Below are 23,917 nucleotides of genomic sequence, written 5' to 3' on the forward strand. Positions count from 1 at the left end.
TCATATTTTAAAGATTTTTTTAACCTTTCTTCCTTTTGCACACGTTTTCTTATTATCCCTTTTGCTTAGTTTTGATCTATCTCAACCGCCCCCGACCCGAAATTGATGCATAGCCCTTTAAGAGGGCGCCATTCCTGGACCCGTCCTAATTCCATTTCTCCCTACGAGCGAGCAGAGAGACTCCCCAACACACATGCGCGAAGGGGTGGGGAAAAGGAGGAGGAGAAGGGGAAAAAGAAGGCAGGGCTTCAGGCCTGCAGGCGTGCGCGTGCGCTGGACGCATGCGCAGTGAAGTTCTCCCCACCCCTCGCTGGTTGGGCAGGTCTTTGCAGCTTTAAGGGGCTCGCGGGGCCTGGAGGGTTGAGTCCCGCCGTCACCACAATTGTTGTGTGTTTTTTTAATTATTTTATTACTATTATTATTTTGACGGAGAAGGACCCCCCCTTCCGTGAGTTCCAGAGGGAGGCGCTTCTTACTCTCCGCCTTTGCTCGCCTCCTCACGGCCGCTGGATATCCATCCCTTGGAGCGCCCCCTGAGGTTACAGCGCCTGCCCCCAACCACCTCAGCCAAGGGGTGAGGAAAAAACAACAACTTCTCCTCCCCTCCTCTGAGGCAGCGCCCCCCCTCAATATGGCGGCGGCCAAAGAGGAGGGGCCAGGACCGTGCGCCCGTGAGTGAATGGGCGGGGCTTAGGCTGCAGTGGGCGGGACCCAGGAGGAGTCAGATAAGCGCACCTGTTGGGGAGCCGGAAAGATAACGGTTGCCAAGGATGTTGGGGGTGGGGGTGCATGGTCTTAGAAATGGTGGGAGGGAGTCAAGTTGGTTGTACGGGGACTTATGAGTTTGAAGTGGCTGTTGGGATGATGGGACATATTTTTTTGGGGGGGGGGCTAAGAAATGTTGGGGAGTTAACTGGTCCATTGATGACTACAGTGAGCGGGAGATTGTGAGTTGAAAGATTAGGGTGTCAAGGGTGAGGCACCTGGGGTGAATACAGTACTGTGGAAAGGGGATGGGTGGGTACTTCTTGAATCTTTGGAATATTAATGGGTGTCAAGGCTGGTAATGGTATATGTCTGTTGGGAGGGTGAGGGAAAGCATGAATAAAGTGTACTAGGTGGGTTAGGGAACTGGAGGATCATGGTTATAAGGGTGAAGAAGATGAAATTTAGGCACCAAGATGGTGGCTTTGGGGGTTGTTAGTCAAGATGTGGATTACAAATGGCAAAGTAATCCTGATGGTGGGGATTTTGTACTAGTGGTTAATGCTAGGGTTGCATAAAGGATAAAGTCTTGTAAACTTGATAAGGCAACTTTTCTTGTGTGGAAAGATGCTTCAGATGTAAGGTTGTATTAGTTCTAGTAACCTTTAGAAGCTTTATCAGTGTCATTCGGAACACTTCTCCTTTGTGACCCATAAATGAAATAGCCTTGAGACCAAGCCTTTGGAATGTGTGACCTGAACACAGCCAACCAACTTACATTAAGACTTACTGAATGCTTGACAACCATGGTTTTCCCAGGCTTTTAGATAGAAAAACAGAAGGTTTATCATGTATTTGGTGGTTTGCATTCAGTTTGATATGAAAGCTTATCAACTGGGTCTGGGATGCTGCTATATTTATTACATTCTAAGTAAGAACTGGTGTTAAACACAGAGACCAAAAAACCCTAGGCCATTCATTCAAATGTTTAATAATCTGATGCTGGAGGCTACATATTTAAATGCTTTCTAAGGGCTGATCACAAAATATTATATGGAGGCTACTAGGAATTCAAATGTTTTCCATTTTTGATTCAAAGCCATGGTTGTAGCTGTAATTGGTATTTTAGAAATTGCATGCATCTTTTAAGTTTTATAGAGAAACTGAAAGAAAATGTCAAAATATGCATCTGGAAGGGTCAAACACAAGTCCGATACACAACAATGGCAAATTATCTTAAAATTAGTTTAGAAGAAAATGAAAATTCAGTAGGGGTCAAGGGCATCAGTATCATTGTTGTCAGTAGTAAAGTTATTCATAAATGTGAATCTTCTTAATCCAAAACTACTTGCTTCCTACAAAGTTGCTTTGGAAGATTGGTACCACCAATGAGAAAAAGATTATTTTCACAGTTCTCCAGTACGCATCCCCACAGACAGGATCCTAACTCATTTATTCATAAGTAAGTCTCATTCATCAAAAATCTTGCTTCTCCTCATCCTGGCTCTTCAGTTGGGATTTTTTGAGGGGCTGCATTCTGGTCATGGGCATTATGAACTGGCCTTTCTCCTCCGTTTGCTATCCAGTTAGCTGTTTCCTGCTTGCGGCTTGAGCAGGCCTGTTGTTGGCTCATTCATTTGTTTTTTATTCAAATATTCTTGCTTGTATCAAAATAATGAAAGTGTTGTACTTTATTGCTCTTGTACTTTATTTTTTTAAATCCCAAAGTTCAGCTAAGGAGGAAGGAACTGTATAGTGGAGCATCTGTAGCACTGGGCCCAGGATACGTAGGAAAACTCATACAGAAAGATGGGATATCCTCAAACCCATCAGAAAACAGCAGAATGATATGGTTTGGCAATGATCACTGGATTCTCTGCAGCAAATGAAGGATAGTAATTGCAGAGAAATGGGCTAATATGCAAGCAACTCTATATCTTATAGATGAGCAACCTGTTTTAAATTTTCCCTCTTGCTGGTCAAGCTGCATGTTTTTTTTTAACCAGAATTTTGCTGCAGCCTCACTCATGTTTTATGATGTCATGACATAGAATGGGTGGCATTTGCTATATAGAACAGATGGCATGTCTGCTGATGTGCATCTTGGATGAAGGAGAGTATGCTGGTTATGTTTGTGAGTTGCTTTTTTCCATGCAATTTCTGATGGGGCCATAATGGATTAGATCCTAACTTCTCTAACAAATGGAATAGAGGTCCATGAATGGGGCTTTCCTTATCTCCCCCCCCCCAAGTCTGTTCCTGACTGTTGGGGACCCATGGAAATGATGCAGGGGGCTGCAAACTGAAGGAGAAATCAGTGGAAATTTCATTCCCTAATAAAAGCAGAAAAACAACTTGTGGTAAAATTCTGTGGTGCCTAATCAGACGTTGAGTTCAAGGACACTTACTTCCAGATAAATGAGTAAAGAACTGCAACCTTAGTATCCAAGTCAATATATTTACAGTCACATCTTGTGCATTTTTGATTGGAACTTAGTCCGACTGAATTATATTTATTCCCAGGTAACTGTTATATTGCAGTCTAGTTGGGCTAACTTCTATTCTAGGAGGTTGAGTGCTGTGCAGAAGTCTTGCCTATCTACACAGCACCAAAAGTTTACTTAAATTTAAAAACACACTTAGATGTTTTGTACCACTAACTGTTGAATGGCGTATTAATGCAGCACATAATAAATATTTTCCAGATGCAGTTTAATATTTTGTCAGCTCCCATGTACGTGTTCTCAAGGCGGGAAAAACTTACAGTACTTGATTGATTATTGGGATAGCAGCATGTCTGGATAGAAGCAACTACTTAAAATGGAAAATTTCTTTTAATTATTACAAATTTTGCTTGTGACCCTGTGTATAAAGAGGTCAGGATTAGATTGGGGTGTTCTTGGCTGTAATTCTAACCACCTTACTATGGATGTAAATTGCAGTATAACTGCAACTTTTATGCATTATGTTTAAGATATGGGTTGTAAGTTCAGATGGATATAAATTGTGCAGGTTTATTTTTCTACTATAAATGAAGTTTCATAGTAGACTTGGTGAGAACTGAAATTCCACTACATCTTACACACATTTTACTTATGCAGATTCAGCTTCATATTCTTGGCTTCAGCCTCTGGGTTTATGGGGAAAAGACCTCTCAAGTAGGGAACCAAGGGAAAAAGTTCTTCTTTTAAAACAGTGTCCTGCCATTTTTCTGCAAGGAACATCACTGAGCGGAGTGGAGAAGCAGCGGCATTGTTGCAGTTGCTCTCTACTCAAGAGGCTGTTCTGCCAGCTGACGTACTAGCAGTGAGGAAAGTGGTGTCAGAACCAACCCTGCAGTGAGCAATTAGAGCTAAGAAAAGAGGGAGGTGATTTTCCAGGGCCCTACCTGGAATGGAATGTGGTGATTCTGAGGAGTCCAAGGCTCTTGACTATATGCAATTTTGTGTATGTTCGCTCTCTCCAGAACCTATCCATCACGTAAGATACAGTCACTGTATAGGGATTTAGGTTCCAACCTTCAGCCCATTTCCCCATGAATAATGGGGGTTTTCTGGGAAAATTTGAATGAGATTTTTTCCATTGTCCTATACGCATTTAACTTGTGGGCATTCAGCTTCGTGTGTGTGGCAAAAAAATAACAAGAGTAGAAAGGAGGTGGGGTACCAGGAAAAATCATATTGGCAGACCCATCCACCATTTAACCCAGTGGGTTTTGACTATACAGTACATGGTTTTTGCTTTAGGAACAATCTGTGGAACATAACCCCCACCCCGCTTAAGTTGTGGGTTCCCTGTAACATGTTTGCTTGATTTTCATTTAGTAAACAAAACTCAAAATATATTTGTTTTATAAGCAATATAAATATCTGAAAAGTTTATCCCAGTAGCTAGTAAAAGTTGAGCATTGTAATGCAGTGAGTGGGTGGAAATATCTGAAGTTGGGTTGTTTGGACAAACCATAAACTTAAAAGTTTAAACTAAGTACATTTTCTCCCAGTTCAAATGAAATAACAAACTGTATCCATGTTGGAGGAGGAGAGGGGATGGAGCAGTATATCAGTTTGAAGCTTGTTTATGTAGCAGTTTTAATTAAATTTATACACCACTCTTCAAATACATTCTTGGGATGACTTAAGAGTAGAAACATCACAAACTTCATTCACTTAGTGCTAGATCATGGTTTGGCTGATCTTGGCACTAAGTGAATGAAGCATGTTCCTGGTGTTTCTCTCTCCCCTTGCACATCCAGATTTCGCTTCTCATTTCTGAACTAACCTAGTGAAGTAGTGCTCATAAATTCATTATTTTATTTGTATGCCTCCTTTTCATAGTTAAAATAACGCTCAAGGCGGCTTACAACATGACAAGATTTAATTACCCACATAACAAAGTCATAAATAATAAATATAGTGGTACCTCAGGTTACATACGCTTCAGTTTACACACTCCGCTAACCCAGAAATAGTGCTTCAGGTTAAGAACTTTGCTTCAGGTTAAGAACAGAAATCGGGCTCCGGTGGCGCGGCAGCAGCAAGAGGCCCCATTAGCTAAAGTGGTGCTTCAGGTTAAGAACAGTTTCAGGTTAAGAACAGACCTCCGTAACGAATTAAATACTTAACCTGAGGTACCACTGTAAAACACATCAAAAAGTACACAACCAGATGGAAAACAATTTCCACATAAATCATAAAATCTAAAACTAAGAATACAGCATTAATATCAATCACAATTTAAAATGACATAGATAAAAAATAAAAGCAATTTAAAAAACAAAAACAAAACAAAAACTGAGCCCTCTCTGCCCAGCAGCAGCAGCACTCCTTATGGAGCCTGTCATAAATGGCCAATTTGGTGAATCTTTTTTTTTTGGGGGGTGGGGGGAAATCAGCTCCATAGTCATGTAGATTTGTCAAAGCATGAGAATTGTGTCATCTTGTTTTCTGTCCCTGTCCTTAATTTATGTTGAAAAATTAAATTCTAGTTCCTTAAATAGGTTTTGGTGCCCAATTTGAAAGATGTTTTCCAAATCTGTTCTAGAAAGCTGTTGTCCTTCATATGTAGACTTATCATTTTAATTATTCATCTGACAGTTAGTTGCTCTGTGAAAAATGAGATAATGAGGATTGTAAAGACTGTTACATGCTAAAATCACCATAGAAATGAATAATTATGACAGTGATTGTTGTGGTGGTAACTCTTGTTTCACAATCTTTTATTTCTGCAAGTTTATTGTAGCCAGGGAATCCACTTCTGATGCTGGTAGTTTCATATCTGGTACATGCTGTTGCAAGGGTACATAACTTTTTCAAGACCAAGGACCACATCAGATTAGTTGTAGCCTTCCATCCTTAGCAGGAGAACCAAGGCTATATAAGTTATCTGGTTGACATAATTTGCACAGTGAACAAATCCTATTTTATCAACTGAGTGCTCTCGCCAGCTAGAGTGGTCAAGAGGCTGGTCAACCTGTATGCTCAAAATAATAATTTTAGCTGCTTAAAATCTAGAACTGGAGTGGGCCAAGAAATTTAAAAAGTTTGAAAACATAATAAATGCTGACGTCTTATCACCCAGATAAGTGGAGAGAGTTAATGTTTTCAAAGTGCAAATGTGAGAGCTCACAATATATCTGTGAAGTGAAAGGCAAAATATCCAGTGGGAACTGGGAGTCATTCAGAAGTGCCTCAGTGCTTGGATATTGTTCTTTACAGTGAAAATGTAGGTGTCATTTGAATATCTGGCTACACAGAACATTTAGGCTGCAGTACCATACCCATTTAGCTGTGAGTATGTCCCATTGAACTTGATGGAGCTTACGTAGAAGTAGACTTGTTCTTAGAAGTGCTCTGTTAATGTACATAATCTCTAATAGGAACCAGTGTGGTGTAGTGGTTAGAGCGTTTGACTAAGACCCCTCTCAGCCGTGATGTTCACTAGGTAGCCTATCCTACCTCACAGGGTTGTTGTGGGAATTAAATGAGGGGGAGAACCATGTACACCACCTTGAGCTCTTTGGAGAAAAAGGTGGAATATAATTGCAAATAACAACAACTGGGTAGTCTGTCATTTCTCTGCAGGTTCCATCCTTCTCCCCATGATAGCAAAATAGTATACAATTATGCAATTGTCATTTTATTCACTGTGGAAACGTGCAAGTTTTCTTTATTCACACATTTTATACAAGTTGCAGAATTTTATTAATTGCAGAATGCATGTGCAGATATCACTGTAGAATATTTGTTTATTGGGCAGTGTGTATATTAGTATGGGTTGTCTCAAGAAAACTGAAACAGAAAAGTATACAATTCCCTAAATGGATTGAGATCTAATTTAGCCCGTTTGTCTGGTAAATGAAGGTAGTAAAGTGTACTTTTACATGCTGTGTAAATATCTGATTTCTTCCCTAACACCAAAAAGAAAGAAAGAAAGAAAGAAAGAAAGAAAGAAAGAAAGAAATGATGGCACTAGAAGCTTAACTGTTGTATCTGGTATCTACTGTGCTCTTCTGTTTATGGACAAATGGTTAGCCTAGCTGAGGCTTCCACTAACCGAAAAGGAGCAGAGGAAATTTTTGCCATTTCTGCCTTCTCCCCTCCCACACAGCTCTATACCATCTTCCACATTGTTCTGAAGATTCCCCCACCCCCTTGGAACACTTTTTCAGAGAACTGTATGGGAAAACGTGAATTGGCAAAAAATGAATCCCCTTCTCTTCCATTTGTGAAGATTTCTCAGTTGGGTAGCCCACATGATGTATTTATGGCATGACATAATTGACAAGAGGGTTGTCCTGACCAGCAGTCAAAATGTTTGTGGGGTTGTCAAGTGCTCCTGAGGGAAGTGAGAGAGAAAAGCTTGCATATTAAATTGCAGGCTTTTTTCTCTCACTCCCCATAGCAGCATCATTGGATGAGCCAGCAGCAGAGAGGTGGGGTGAGGAGACCAAAGGGAGACTTCCCCCCCTTTGTTCTTATCCCCCAACCCACCCCCTGTGGAAGCAGCACTGGGAGGGCGAGGTTTCCATAGAATGGAAAATGTGTCACCATCAGTCCTTCAGCGAGGTGTGCAGATGAGTGGTTGGTAGTGCCCTGGTGTTCCTTTGAAGCCCCACCCTTACGCACGCCACACCTTACATCATCTGCAAAATGGCACCGTGGGCTAAATGGCAATGCTTGAGGTTTCCCAATCCTGGTTTAAAGTGACATGAGAACTGGTTAGTGTTGACCAGGCATTCCCAACCTTTGGGCCTCCAGATGTTTTGGACTACAATTCCCTGAACACCGGTCATGCTAGCTAGGGATCATGGGAGTTGTAGGCCAAAACCTCTGGAGGGCTGCAGGCTGGGGATGCCTAGTGTTGATTGAATTGCATGAACCAATTATCTGATGTGCTATAAGACAACTTCCACAGCTCCTGTGGTCTTGGCTAATATTTTTGTGTCTAATTCTGTGGGGTGCAATGAGCATGACTGGAGGAAGTGAAAATAACAGAAGTATTAAATACATAAGTGTTTGTTGGCACAGAAAATCCCCTAGTCTTCCTACTTCCCAAATGTTGATTGTAATCCACTCTTGGGCATTACATTATATGATTCAGTGACTTGGGGGGGGGGGAGGAAAGCACTCCAATAGAATAGAATAGAATCATTTATACTCATTTTTATTGAATTTATTGATTGCTTTTTTACCAAGGTAACAGAAAGTGGTATACAGTATTTTATTATTGGCATTTATTGGCATAAGGTGGCTTACAATATATAAACAAACATACAGCCATAAAAAAAATCTAAAAGTCCGTGTTACTTTTAAAAGGAAAGGTTAAAATAATAATGGCACCAGGCAAGCCCCCCTGGAATGAACATTCCATAAGTAGGGAGCCTCCACTGAAAAGGCTTGTTCTCATGTTGCATTGCTCCAGACCTACCAAGGAGGGTGGACAAGAAGGAGGGGGGTCTACCAAGAAGCAAAGTGGGCTTTATGAAGTGGTGGAAGGATCTCAAGGGTGATAGTATCAGCTCCCTGAGCCATTCATATGTTCCACAGGTGGACCAGTGCTTCTGGAAGCCAGTTATATCCATTAGCCTCCAGTGGCAGATCATCCTAATAGGCCCCTTGCCTCTGCAAAGCGGAAAAGATGCTGAAAGCCTAGATCTCAACAGGAAATGTTTCTACCATGCCAAGGGACTGGTGTTAATATCCCCCACTTTCAGACCCCCCTCTAATTGCAAACTTAGTTATCTGAGTGGTGCTTCTTATACAGTATAGCCAAAACTGCTGCAGCCGATGAATACTGTAATGTATCAGCAAGCCTAGGGGCAAACTGCAGAAGTCCAAAAAGCTTTAGGGGAAAAGGTGCTGGTGGTGGGAAAGAGAAAACAGCCTAATGAGAACTGAGCATATGCAGTGAGCAAAATATGTCTGGCCGGAACTCTGAACAGAAGCATTCCACACTGCAATGCTTTTTGCAGGGTACACTTGAATGTCTGTTTATTTGGTATTCATATAGAACATTTTTAATGGGAGAAATTATGAAAGTAGCTTTCCCCCATGACATCTGATCTAAGTGGATTTGTAAAATATTTGCCCAAACTTGATAGCTGCTGTTAATCATATGCAGAGTAGACCAACTAAAATCAGTGGGCTTACATAACTTTCATTGGTTGTACTTGGTTATCACTCATTGTCATTAATCACATCATCCTATACTTGAAATCAGTAAAATTTAGATAAATATTCAAAATGCCATTTTCAGTCATTACGCTTAAAATAATTTATTTGCTGTTTCAGTGTTATTTATTTTTAACTAGGGAGCAATACATGGGTAAATGGCTTTTAATTCTTTTTAATGAATGCTGCAGGTTAGGTTCTTGTTTTGAGCAGAGTTTTACATTTGCCATGTTTCCCAACATGCAGGGAATGTTGTTTGAAAATAAACCCTGAAGAACATGTGACTGTCCAACTTTATTGAGAAAGGCTAGGATGAACATAGCCATTCTCCCCTTGCAGTCTCAGTGCCAGACGTTAGACACAGGCGGCTGACACTGCTAGGGGGCTCTACAGTTCCGGCAAAGCTCTTCTGAGTTCACAACTCATGCAAGCTCTCTCCTTAGCTGCTCTCTATGGCTCTCCTGACCTCTAGGGGTTCACTTCCTGTTGGAAGTGCTTCTTTTCCTGCAGCAGGTATATGCAGCAGGCTGGCTCTTTGTTACCCACTGCACTCCTCTCTCCCTAGATGCTTCGAAGGTAGGAATCAATGAATTGCTTTTATGATTCTGCAAACACAACCCTGGGAAGGGCTTGAAGATGGAATGTCCACTGTATTTTATGCTAAACAATGTTTCCCAGACCTGGGAGGGGCAGTGGGATTCACTTGCTAGTTGAACCCCCCCCCATCAGTGTTTCTGACTATTTCTTTAATCTTATTTGGCCACGGCTCAAGAATATCTGACTTTTGTATGCTATTACAAAACAATATTTATCTATTACTTACACTCCCAGGAATGTATGCTTGGAGGCATTCTGTACAAAAGTTGATATATATTTTTTTAAGTTACATTTCTATAGTTTCTCTCTGTGCCCCCCCCCCCCCCGGTAAATAAACCTTGTAGTACAATGAGCAGAAAGAAATCCAGGAAGGCATAGTATTATTTCAAGCATCTAAGAACTTGTAATTGTGGTGGATGTTGATAGCAACTGGATGATGATGTTATTAAAAATAAAGTTGAACCATGTCAGTTTTTCTTAATGAACTCAAACAGATAGCTTGTCTGCTCATATTTATAGAAAATTTAATTGAATATGTGATGTCTTGATATTGTAGAAATGTTTTTCAGTTAGTTGTAAAATTGAAATGCTGTCAAATATTTTTGGGCTCAAAGTAGGTAGTGTTTAAAACTAGCAGAAAATAATATAATGAAATAAAATTGTATATTGTATTGAAACATGTCAATAATATGTTTGCTTACTAATAATATTCTTAGTATTTATATATTGCTCTTTCCAAGTATAGATACCATTGTCCTTAGGATTATTTTTAGGTTTCAAAAAATTATTTACTGTTCCCCAATTTGAGAACTCTTTGCATTCCTCCAGAGTTCTATAAAATCAGTCGAAAAGCCCTGTAAGGTAGGCCATCATAATTTCCCACATACTGCAGATGGGTATTAAAGAGCAAATAAGAGTGGTTTGCTAGTAACTTGATGGTTGAGGTAAATTAAATCCAGTGTTTCACACACAAAACTTCTTCTTTTCTTTCCTGCCAGACAACGGTAGCCACCTGACTTAACCTTCAGTTTTCAAAGAGTCTTATCCTAGCCACAGAAAATGATCAAGCCTGGGCTTGGAGAAACATTTGGGGAGCGAATTCCCATCGTTGTGAGGTAACTGCCAATAGTACATTGTTGAGAGCCCTTGTTGTGTGGATATGGTACCCGATATTTTTTTAAATAAAGGGGTAGATATGAATGGCTGTTGTGGGCTATGGAAAAGGGGGCTGTTTTGGAGTGAAACAGACTTTATTTTGTTACTGTCTTCTATTGCTAATCCCATCTTTCATTGTGGAACCCAAGGTTTTAAAGACTAGCATTGCATATTGTGCTCAGAAGACAAAGGAAAGCTGGAGCAGTGGTATTACTGCAACCGCTACCGATGACCCAGCCCACTTAAGGAAACAAGCCACTCCATTTTGCCCTGGCTTAATATAAACAGTATTTTTAGGACATTATTATTATTAGTGTTCTCGTGGGCTGCAGCCAGTTTAATGGAACACCCTTTAACTTTCTAGTAGTAACAATATTACCTTTAGCAATCGTAACAGTGCTTCAGCATTTTTGGAGCGATCAAAGATGCACATACCCAATAATCATTTCAGATTTCAAGGCCATTTTAAAAATCAGTTATAGGATACTGGGGGTACTGTCTGCTTGCATTTTTCCAGCAGTTGTTCTCTTGTATCTTAAGTTGTATCACTCCTGTGATGGTGATTGCTAGTTGTTTTGTGGTGAGGGGATCCAGGTTTTGCACTAGAGCCTGGATTTCACGCATTGTGTAAATTATAGCAGGTAACTTAATGCTACATCTCTACATCATCCCCACCCTAGCTTCTCTCATGCGTCTCTTTCCTCTTCTGAAATTAAACTTACACATTCTCACATTCACCCACTTTCTTCAGTCCCCCTCTGATTTTTTTCCCCATCTCCATTGTCTAAAGATAGGGCTAAAACAGACATGATGTGGAAAATCTGTGATCGGACCTCTGCACTTTTTATCACACTCAAAAGCAGGTGTAAGGGGCTCCTATTTCAGTTGCAGTCATGCTGCTGGGAGAGGAATTGAATCCTTCTTTACAGGAATGCTGCATAAATAGGTCTCAGAAGCTGTTTTTCACCTTGTAGCAATAAAGATCTTCCCTTCTCTCCAAGCTATGAAGCCTGCTGGGTGACCTTGGGCCAGTCACTATCATTCGGTCATAGGATGGTTGAGAGTATAAAATGGGCGGAAAATCTTTTACACCACCCTGAGCTTCTTGGAGGAAGGGTAGGATAAAAGTGTTATGATTTCTTTTTAAGACACATGCAGCAGCAGCAGCAAATAACAACAACAATTTGTTACTTGCTTTTTATCCTAAGATCACAGCAATTTAAGATACATCATTGAAAACTTTTTAAAGCTAATTATAATCCCAATAATAGGGTGACAGTTGTAGTCTAAAACACATGGAGGGCACCAGGTTGTTGGAGGCTGTGCTACACCACTTTGTGCAACTGAGTTTATATTAATCAAAAAATCTTTGAGACAGAAAATCAAGATGTGTTTACATAGCAAGAGAGATGGTTAATGGCCATTGACTTTGCACATGACAGAACACTGAAAGGATGAGAGGGAAGGGGAAAAGAAAGGGGTATCAAGTTGATGTAAACTTTACTCCGAAATCAGCACTATACCTTGGGAAACACGGACGGGAGATTGCAGCTGCAGAAACTATAAACTCTAGTACATTATTCAGATGTTTGTATGCCCTACTGGTAATTCTGGACATGATTCTGGAGCTGCCTCTCAATGGTGAAATTATTTTGCTTTCTGTTGCCTAAAGTTTAGGTTCATGTGGTTGTCAATTATTGGCCCTGGTTGCTACGGTGTGAAGATGACTCCTAGAACTAGACCAGATTTGTCTGTGCCTGCTGACTGAACATAATGAAGTTTAAAGCCATCTTCTTTTGTAGTAGTAGTAGTAGTAGTAGCAGTAAATCAGATGCCATGGGGTTACTGGTTTAAAATAAGCATTATTTTTAAGATCATGTGGACCAAACTTTCTGCACACGTCTTATGTAGCACTGTGAATTGCATTTCATTCTGCCACATGCAACCTTTGTAGTGAAGTGTAGAGCTTATATTGTGAATGAAAGTACACATATTGCTAAGAACTACCAATTATATTCAAAAATTAATAATTCTAAAACAAAATACTTTGTTTAATTTTCCTTTATTTGCACATTCTAAATATCTTAATGTATATTAAATTAATAGTTTCAAGAAGCAAATGTTGCTGGAACCATTTTATTTGCATCCCAACATTCATTCATTCATTTTATTTGTGTGCTGCTTTTCCACACACAAAATCATGCTCAAAGCAGCTTACAACAGAGAAAACAGGAATGCACTTCAAGCAAACACTACAAAAACAATTTTATAATAACATAGCAAAGCAATGACATAGTAACAATTTCATAGTAACATGGCACAACAATAGCAAATACAAAAAGCCACATTTCAAAATTACTTAAACATGCAGCATCTAACAGCAAAAGTAACAACTATGTCATATTGGGTTCATGTACATACTGGTGTTGGGAATTTTGGTCCTCTGTTCTTAATTTACTTTGTGTTACAACATTGTTAAAAATTAAGGTGCAAACTCAGATTCTATGAATCTAGGAGGAAGGATGTTGGGAACTGTCAGTCAGTAGTGATAATTTGTATCAATTTTCATAGTAATTTTTTACCCTTCAAGTGTAAAAAATCACTGTTAGTGTTGGGGGATAATTTTGTATATCATGAAACTATATTGTTACCCTTGGCAGACAAGCCAGGAGCCAGATTACCCTTGGTAGAGAAGTCAACTCTCCTCTTTGCCAATGATGCCTACTTAGTATGAAACCCACACATACATGGGCTCATTTTAGGTGAGATATAGGCTGGATGAGTTCGAAATGCTTCGTGTTGAAGCAAACTGCTTTGTGTCTTATTCTGCTCTGATGTTCTTTTGTTTTTTAACAGCTTCTTGAGTTTACAGTATTGTTACTTTTTTGACTCAAATGTACTGTGGTGTATCACAAGGATGATTTTAAGGCCCAACCATAATTCAGAATATACTTCAACTGTTTTAGAGATATGCTAAATATGACTAAGTGTGCTGCCTCAGTAGAATCAACACTAAATATTTTTAACCAGATTTGAATATTATTCTTTTAGCATCTGGAGTAAAATACAAAGAAGAAAAAATGCCATCGAAGCAACAAAGAAAGCGACAGAAGAGACGTAGATACTACCACCTCAAAAAGCTAAAAGGGGTGAGGAGAAATATTGCAGGGACCACACTTAAATCAGAGATACATAAGATAATAAAAATAACATATAAAGCCAAAATTTTAAAATTAGGCTAACGTTGCTAAAAGAAATGGGACAAAATGTGTCCTGAGGGGAAATAAGGTGTAGTCTAAAAAGCACCTATGATCAAAAGACAAAAAAGGGACACGGGAGGGGGAGCAGAGAGATAGATTTTAAAGCTTTTCTTTTCTTTAAAAATGCCTTATACTTTGTGTCCCTTACTACAGTATAGCTAATGTTATGAGGAATTCTTTTGGATCTCTAAAATCAGTCACAACAAAATTTCAAATAAGGTTAAATCTAAAACAATTTGTTACTCATACAGACAGCAGCGCAGATTAGACAAGAGACGGATAAATTTAAGGTAGGCATTCTGAAAGACTAAAACAACTGTAAACTGTAAAGAGAATTTATATACTGCCCACTCACATAAAATATCACAGTAATATATGCAAATACTATAACACATAAAATGCCATAAAACCATACAAAAGAATTACAAGAATGTCTCATCTTAAAGAAGAATTTAAACAATTGAATAGTCCTTTATAGTGATTACTGTCATCACTGTAAATTATTTTAATGAATCATGTTCTCAGTAACAAACAGCAGTAGCTTTACTAGAAAACTGAATTCAGATGAGCTCATGTATTACCAATCAAAATACAGAAAATGATTTGTGTACAGAAATATAGTTTGTACTTTATTGTGCAAAAGGCCACAAAACTCCATGATGATTCTGAGCTGGCTCACACATAATGCTAAGCCAGACTATGTTTAGCATGAATGCATGTGCATGCAGGCTCCTGGAGAGGAAATTGTAAGCACTTTGCTCCTCCTCTGGTCCTGCTGCTGCTCTGCTGTGAGCTAAGCTATGGTTTGGCTTAGCAGGTCCAAACCTGGGCTCCTGGTTTGCCTCATGCTAGACAAATTGTGAGCTGTAAGCAAAGTTCATAGTTTTACAGCTTTCTGGAGAAGAAAAACTATGAGCCTAAGTTTAGACAACATGCTATAAGGCAAACTCTAGCAGTGCAGCAGCAAGAGGACTAGGTAAGGAGTGCCATCATGATTGTGATCTCTCAGTCACACTTAGACATGTGCACTAAGACATAGTCTGGTTTAGCATTACGTGTGAACCATCTTAGGTGATTTGGTTAAATATTGTTAAGAATGTTCAGCATACACTATTTACATTCGCTAGAAGATCAGTAAATAGTACAGGAAAGAGAGATAAAATTAAGGACTTCATTACGTATGAGCTGAGCCCAAAGATAAACCTAAGCTCATATTCTCAGTCATAGAAGCTTGTGAGAAATGCAGAGTTCCGTTGAGTTTAGTTCTCCATCCTCTAGTATTTCTCACATGTTAAGTCTTATGTGGGAATTGGTGTTCACAAAATATTGGATCTAATCAAGTTAAGGTAAAGGTAAAGGGACCCCTGACCGTTAGTTCCAGTCGCGGACGACTCTGGGGGTTGTGTGCTCATCTCGCTTTACTGGCCGAAGGAGCCAGCGTTTGTCTGCAGACAGCTTCTGGGTCATGTGGCCAGCATGACTCAGCCGCTTCTGGTGAACCAGAGCAACGCATGGAAACACCGTTTACCTTCCCGCCAGAGCAGTACCTATTGATCTACTTGCACTTTGACATGCTTTCGAACTGCTAGGTTGGCAGGAGCAGGGACCGAGCAATGGGAGCCCACCCTGTTACAAGACTATAATTCAAGCAAATTTGGAAAGTATAATGCTCACAATGTGTTGTACAAAATGCGGTGTACCAGAGACAGAAGTGAACTGTAGAGCAGGGGTCAGCAACCTAAGGCCCATGGGCCACCCCCGCTGCCTGCTCGGTCGGCTCCTGTGCACCATACTAAACCGGCACGGAGCAGAGTGGGGAACCGCCTTCTGCGACGCTGGCCGACTTCCCATTGGCTGCAGGAAGCTCCTTCAGCCAATGGGAAGCTGTGCACGCCTCCTCCATGCTGGAAATAGCGTTTGCGCATGTGTGCATGCACACACACTCTGGCCCACCGCGGCGTCTGTAGGACCGAGAACTGGCCCAAGCCACAAAAACTTTGCTGACCCCTGATGTAAAGCAAGGGGATGGAGCAACTCTGCTATGAAGATGGGTTACATTTGTAGCTTTTTAACTAAAGAAAATAGGTGAGGGTGGGTACACAATTGAGTTGTATGAGAACATGCATGGGTAGTGGATAGGGAAATGTTTTTTCCAGTGTGGTGTAGTGGTTAAGAGCGGTAGTCTTGTAATCTGGGGAACCAGGTTCGTGTCTCTGCTCTTCCACATGCAGCTGCTGGGTGACCTTGGGTTAGTCACACTTCTTTGAAGTCTCTCAGCCCCACTCACCTCACAGAGTGTTTGTTGTGGGGGAGGAAGGGAAAGGAGAATGTTAGCCGCTTTGAGACTCCTTCGGGTAGTGATAAAGCGGGATATCAAATCCAAACTCTTCTTCTTTTCTTCTTCATAATGCCAGAACCTACTTCATCTGGTGAAGCTGAATACCGGAAGATTCCAGTTAGACAAAAGCAGACTTGTTTACACATTGCATAAACTCCTGATTTTGTTTTCACATAAGGTAGTGACAGTCCCCAACTTAGGTTGCATTAAAAGAGAATTAGACAATTTACGGAGGAGAATGCTATGAGTGGCTACTAGCCACAATGGCCATGTCCTACTTCCACTGTTGGAGGCAGTACATCTCTGAATTCCTGTTGCAGGATGTCATAAGTGAGGAGAGTGCTATTGCATCACTGTCCTGCTTATGGCCTTCCCGTAGGCATCTGGTTGGCTAATGTGAAAACAATTTGGTTCAGATAGGCCTTTGGCCTGATCCAGCAAGGCTCTTTTTTTTTTTTTTTTTTACCAGCAAGGCTCTTCTTATACTCAGTGCAGCATTGGTAGTGTGATTATCCCGTAAACTGTTTTATGCTCCCAGTGGAGCACATAGATGAAGTATTGAAAGTTAGGTCTTGACACTGCTGCCTTTCTACAGAGCCTCATTAAGCCTTTACTACTTTTAATCATAGATGAAATTAGCATTGTGTCTAATATGTTTGCTTTTATTCATCTACAATTACAAGAAATTGGCCTGGTTCCCCTGAATTTCTGATATTGCATCTGAATGCACCTGGTCTTTCTGAAAGATTTTTGACAGCTGAAAGTCTGACAAACCCCAAGGTATCACAAAGATTTAATCTCCTTATTACTGGCTACTGTACGCTTAGAAGTTGCTCAAAACTGGAAAGCCCCAGATGGGCCCTCCAAAGAGAGATGGTGGTCAAGAATATGGGATATTGCTCTTTCAGAACACTCATGTTATCATCATGCAGTGATTAAGGGTTTGGCAAAACATGATAACTTTGTCATCTGGTTTCTGTTTATAACCTTTATTAATAAATATAATGCTGGCTATTGATACCCAGTGACTCATGGTTTATGTTGGAATGGATATTTTATGTTCATCTCGTTTTGGTAGATGTCTCACAGTGTTACGTTTCAATACATCACACCCTTGTTTTAATTGTAAATCTGGCTGCTAAACCTCTGTTACCTGTTATACTGTTTACATTAAAACCAATAAAACTAAATACAAATACAAAAAAGGAATGTCCATATATGGCCTGCAGTTTTATCATGGTTTGTTTTCTGGCAACGAACCAGCATGAGAAACCATGGCTTGTTTAAACTATGGTTTAATGCTCTGTCTGAATCCACTGGTCTTGTTTAACTGTTGTTTGTTAGAACACCCCACCCCATATGCTTGCTAAGCTACAGACACATCAGCAGCTGAAAACAAAGCAAGCTCTGGGGAAACAAGCCATAAATTGTATAGTTATCTGTGAGACATATTTCCTGAAGAAACCATGATTGGTTTCCCTATCTATTGCTTAGCCTCGAATGTGAACTTAGCCATTGTAATGATGACCAATAATGTTTTATTGGATAGTATCATTTTTGGAAACACTCTGCAAAAGAGCAGTCCTTTCTTTTGAACATTAACAAGTGGAGCCATAAGACAAGTGACTTCAGTATCTGATGTTTCTTCATCTGTGATTGAAGAATTAACAAAATCTGTCAGACAGAGTGAAGATGAATGAGTATGTTTGGTTGTTGAATAGGTACATGAGGGTAGGTAAATTGACTTTGGAATACAAAGCAGAATCGGACCAGAGATTTGATTTTTGTACAGACATAAGAGAACAGGAGATAGTTTTTGTCTTATTAATAAATGATGATCCTTTTACTCAGTGTTAATGACAACTTTGAAGGAATGTGGTAAATTCAATCAAATTATATTAAGACAAAAAATACACAGTTAAAAAAGCAGCAATAGATGCTTTACAGTCCTAGTATTTAATATAACTTTGAAAAAAAATGAATCAGAAATTAATTCCCTGACCAGTATGACAGAGTATTTCCTGACTAATGGCATCTGTTAAAAGCAGACAGAGCAGAGAATAGTCAAATTTTAAAATACCAGAACACAAAATTATATGCAGGACTTAAGTTTTCATTAATGAGAGAAACACATGTTATGAGGAAACAGTTTCCTATCACAATGTCATATTTTGATCATGTGTACCAATTAATTTCCCTAGGCTCTAAAGCTTTTCTCGCTGTTCCACTGCTGTGCCTTGTGAAAATCTGATCTTACCCACTGAATTGAAGCTCGGTTAAGCAGAATCTCTTCAAATCTGATCAGATCCGATTCAGCGGGTAAGATTAATACAATCAAAATACGGGCCAAGTGAAAGTGTGGTTAAACTTATTCTGTTATAATATTTTCTACTTTGCTTGTACAGATAGTTAGTTGCATTCATCACTTGTACATTTTACAGTGTGTTCTAGTTTGCTAACACTTGTATTGCTAACATTTATACTGCTGGTCTAACTTGATATATCTATGAGACCCTGTGAGTGCCTTTTAGAGGGGAAGAAGCAATGGTCTACAAATCCACTGAAATGTGAATAATTAGGCTGCTACATTCCCCACCTGCCAGTGTACCTCTTTGGGTAGATTATGTTCAAAAAATGCTTTGACATTTTTTCATTACCAGAAACCATTGTTATGGCACTAGGAAGCACAGCTACAAGTACCGCACCATGTTAGTAACAGTACCATTCTCAACCCTACCACGTTAGAGGCAGCAGTGCAGGCTGGGTGGTGTTGTGTACCTGGCTTCCCAACTGTGAGTCTCGCTTCTGCTTACTGGGAGGATGAGGTGTGTGCATAGCTTGATGCAGGTGCAACAACAGGAACAGCAGATTGGCTCCATACTGAGCTCTCCTTGCCTTGACCCTCTCCCTCTTGGTACACAGCAGTAGTGCTCAGCATTGGAAAGCCAGGTTTGTAACACTACTTTGCCTCCACCATACCATCAAGCACAGCTGATCAGAGGAGAACCATCTCTCACTGTTTAACTACTGTTAAACAGAAAAACCGCCTCTCCTGTCAACTACTGAAAGAAGCAAGAAACTGGCATTTGTCAACTCCTAGGATTCCTCTAGTAATACACTAAGGTTCAGAAACTTCATCTGGAATCACAGGACCAGGTCAATGTGGGTATTCTCTCTGGTCCCATTCTCCCCATTTGGATATGGACCTGAAAAACCATAGGAAAATGTGGGTGCATAAAGAATTGTGAGCAAACAAAATTTGTGACAGTTCCGCATTGTTACTAATCACAGGGCATGGGGTGGGGCATCTGCAAACTTCACTAGGTTTTTAAAAATCATTGGATTATCAACAGTTGCTAAATCTTTTCATGTTGTGAATGAATCTATTTTGTTTGGTTAATCCTTAATGGTCTTTTTATGCCTTTCTGTATAAAAGAAGACAGTCTTAGATATTAGACAGGAATAGATATTCTGTTTCTTTCATTTGTGAATTGTAAGATAACTGCATTATAAAGTTGTGAGTTTTTGCGCTGGGAATTTGGTAAATGGAAGAGGAAAATACTTGTCTCCTATCATATGTATTTTTGTGTTTTTATATTGTAAACCACCCTGTGATTCTTGGAAGAAGGAGCGGCATAGAAATTTAATAAATAGATAAATAAATGTAAAAATATGTGAATAAACCAGAATAAATATGTATTTCCTTTTCTCTTTGCAGTATGAAGACAAAGCTGATGCAGTTTTTGGGAGTATAGCAGAAAAAAGTAAGTGCTGCTTTTATTTGTTTATTTACAAAAGATTCCTTCCTCCTCAGAAACTCCTTTATGAGTTAAAAGTTTGTCCCTTTCTTAAAAGATTCCAGAATCCCAGTTCCAGATGGCTTAAGTCCAGTCACTAAGTAGTGGGGTTGTAAGTAACAAAAAATATTCCAGATCATTAACTAATAACCCAGTTTGGTAGCTACTACATGTATTTCAAAACTCTTATACTGACACTTTGCAAAACCATTGAGGGGGGATGCATTCTCCACCCATCTGCAGTAATTGTGGCAATTCCTGACAACCCCACAGAGAGCTCTAAAAATGCAGAACAGTGCAAATTAAGAGTAGTGAGAACTGGTGAGTCAGTGTAAGTAGCTGTATATTGGGGGACACAAACACACTCTGACCACATGTAGGCTAATAGAGTTTAAACTGGTTGTATGTACCAAAGAGGGACGCAGGTGGCGCTGTGGGTAAAAGCCTCAGCGCCTAGGGCTTGCCGATCGAAAGGTCGGCGGTTCGAATCCCTGCGGCGGGGTGCGCTCCCATCGTTCGGTCCCAGCGCCTGCCAACCTAGCAGTTCGAAAGCACCCCTGGGTGCAAGTAGATAAATAGGGACCGCTTACTAGCAGGAAGGTAAACAGCGTTTCCGTGTGCGGCTCTGGCTCTGGCTCTGGCTTTGGCCAGAGCAGCGATGTCACGCTGGCCACGTGACCCGGAAGTGTCTCCGGACAGCGCTGGCCCCCGGCCTCTTGAGTGAGATGGGCGCACCAACCCCAGAGTCTGGCAAGACTGGTCCGTACGGGCAGGGGTACCTTTACCTTTACCTTTATGTACCAAAGAAAGCTATCTTAAGGTCGTGGCACAAAGCTTTCTAAAATTGTCAAATAGTGTGCTGCCTTAAAGGTGAAACGAGTGCCCCATTTTGGTTGTTATACTAGTTCATGGTCAAGTCTTAAGGGTGCATCATAAATCATGGTTTGACCCTGGCTTGTTTCAATGAACTCTAGTTTATGTTAACTACAGTCTGTACTTTTTGGACATAACAACAAATTGTTGGGGCAAGGGTGGGGAGGAAGACTGGAACAAGGAATTTTCTAGAATGGTAAGAACATTGTTAATTGTTTCTTCTTAGCATACTGGAACTTTGAGTCCTCCAAAGAAGTTGATCAGCAGTGTGTTCATGACAGATTAAGGACATTATTCCATCCTCTAAAGCAGGCATGCCCAAAGTCCGTTTTGGGGGCCTAATCTGGCCCACTGGTCGGTTTAATCCAGCCCCTGTGGCAGTTCATTTCCTGGGGTAAAATTCTAAAAAAAACCTCAACAACTTCAATCCTAAAAAAAGGTCAAAACTTTGGTTGGCCCTTTGGTCGGCTCCCACGGCCCTTCACTTCATCAAATCTGGCCCTCTTTGAAAAAAACTTGGACACCACTGCCCTAAAGTATAATACAGTGGTACCTTGGGTTACATACACTTCAGGTTACATATGCTTCAGGTTACAGACTCCGCTAATCCAGAAATAGTACCTTGGGTTAAGAACTTTGCTTCAGGATGAGAACAGAAATTGTGCTCCAGCGGCAGCAGGAGGCCCCATTAGCTAAAGTGGTGCTTCAGGTTAATAACAGTTTCAGGTTAAGAACAGACCTCTGGAACGAATTAAGTACTTAACCTGAGGTACCACTGTAAATACATTGGGGCACACATAAATATTTTATTTTATTAAGTCTCCTTCCTGCTTTCACATCTGGTCACAAGCTTGCAAAAAGCAACTTTTGAAATACAAAACATCAAAATTACAAACTGTAATACCCAGCTGAAAGTCTAAAACAATATCCTCATCGTTATATTTGCTTCCATATTGTAAATATGTTGGTTTTGGAAAGCATCTTATTCTTCTTCCTTCTCCAGTTGGTGAGCTAGTACCTACAGAAATGTCTGAGAAAACTGTTCACAACCTAACCCCTGCCTTCGACAGCATACCGTACAGAATGCAGAATCGAACAGGATCTACAAACTCCTTGCTGGTTGACAGTGATTACTTCTTGAACTCTGGGGATCTTACAGGGATTCCTATTGTTGGGAGTGACAATGAGGATGAGCAAACTTTTCCGGCAAAGGATAGCCTCCCTTCGCGCCCTGAGGATAGTCGGGGAGATATGAGGAGGGTTCGGGATCATGCAGTGGACAATGAGAAAGACACACAGATGCAAAATGTGATTCAGAAAGACCTCTCTTCCCCTTTTGACAAAGGGCCCTCTGTATTTAAGTCTGTTCGGAAAGATTTTAGCATAGGAAGAGATGATGCTAAAGATATTTTTTTGACAAAGGAGAAAGCCAGAGAAGGACCTTTTCAGGAGCATGACAAACGATTGGAAAAAATGCCGAAGGAAATGGATTCCAGATTGAAAAGCAGTTTCCTCGATAAATCAGGTAACACTTTGTTTGCTAAGGTTAAGCAGAGAGCAAACCTTAGGGTTTAGGTTAAACTTAATGAGTTTCTGCTTATTTCAGTGAAACATCTTCAAAGAAATTCCCAGTGGATTACACACCATGGGACAGATCTGTCTGCCACACTTAATGGCACTCACTTTGCCTCATGGATGGCTGCATCTGGTTGACATACTCAGTTCCATCCACTTTTGAAAAAAACTGATGAACAAAATAGTACAGCAGAGATGGGGACTTCTGGACTGGAGACTTAATTAGACCTGGCAAGGGTTCTAATTTGGCTCCTGAGTCCATTTTCCCCCAAACCATGCTGACCAGTCTTACACCTGATGACATAATGTGGGGCAGCTAAGTATTTTGCTCCAAAGGAATGCTTTTTAAAAAATTTAACATGTGCTCCCAATTGTTCCTTGACAAGTGGGGTTCACTGACAGTGCTGTTCAACTGATTGGTGCTGACAGTGAGTGAAGTTGTTGCATGATGTTGGTTGATTTCCCATCCGGGGGGTGAAGTGGGTGGAGAAATCAGAAGATCAGGATCAGGCCTGCCAGCCGAATGCAGTTCCCCACCCCTGCATTGCTGCAGTAGTCCACAGGTTGCAGTGAATTACTTTCCAAAGGGATGCTAATTGAATATATTTTTCCCTAGTTACTAATCAAGTGGATGAAACATTACGGACACAGTTGGCACCACAAACACCAGAAACTAACTTCAGGGTAAGTTGTGGGCCTTTATTTGATTGGCATATCAAAGTGCATTTTTTTGGAATAGGAATATTGTAGAGATTTTGTTGTGCTGCTGTTGGCTAAGCTGCCATAATGTCACAAAATGGTGGAGCTAGTTGAAGGGTCCTGGACTGTCATTCGCTGAGCTGCTCTGATCTAGGTCAGGAAACATCTGCTCTGATAGAAGATGTTTCCTGACCTAGAAACTCAGGGTAACAAGGACAAGAAGATAGGTCATGGGGAAAGCTACCGGAG

The 23,917-nt window shown here is 40.4% G+C and overlaps 1 protein-coding gene across 1 annotated transcript in view; it reads left to right on the forward strand.

Annotated features, from left to right (window-relative positions):
• Nucleotides 1-616: 616 nt before the first annotated feature.
• ZMYM4 (zinc finger MYM-type containing 4) overlaps nt 617-23,917 on the forward strand; it is a 49,412-nt gene continuing 26,111 nt past the window's right edge. The window contains 5 exon segments of the mRNA XM_083751600.1: nt 617-660; nt 662-671; nt 20,443-20,488; nt 22,398-22,919; nt 23,586-23,653. Of these exon segments, the coding sequence (XP_083607726.1) occupies nt 632-660; nt 662-671; nt 20,443-20,488; nt 22,398-22,919; nt 23,586-23,653 (675 nt within the window). The 5' untranslated portion in view covers nt 617-631.

The sequence above is a fragment of the Podarcis gaigeae genome, assembly GCF_964106915.1.
Source record: "Podarcis gaigeae genome assembly, chromosome: 8".
Taxonomy (NCBI): domain Eukaryota; kingdom Metazoa; phylum Chordata; class Lepidosauria; order Squamata; family Lacertidae; genus Podarcis; species Podarcis gaigeae.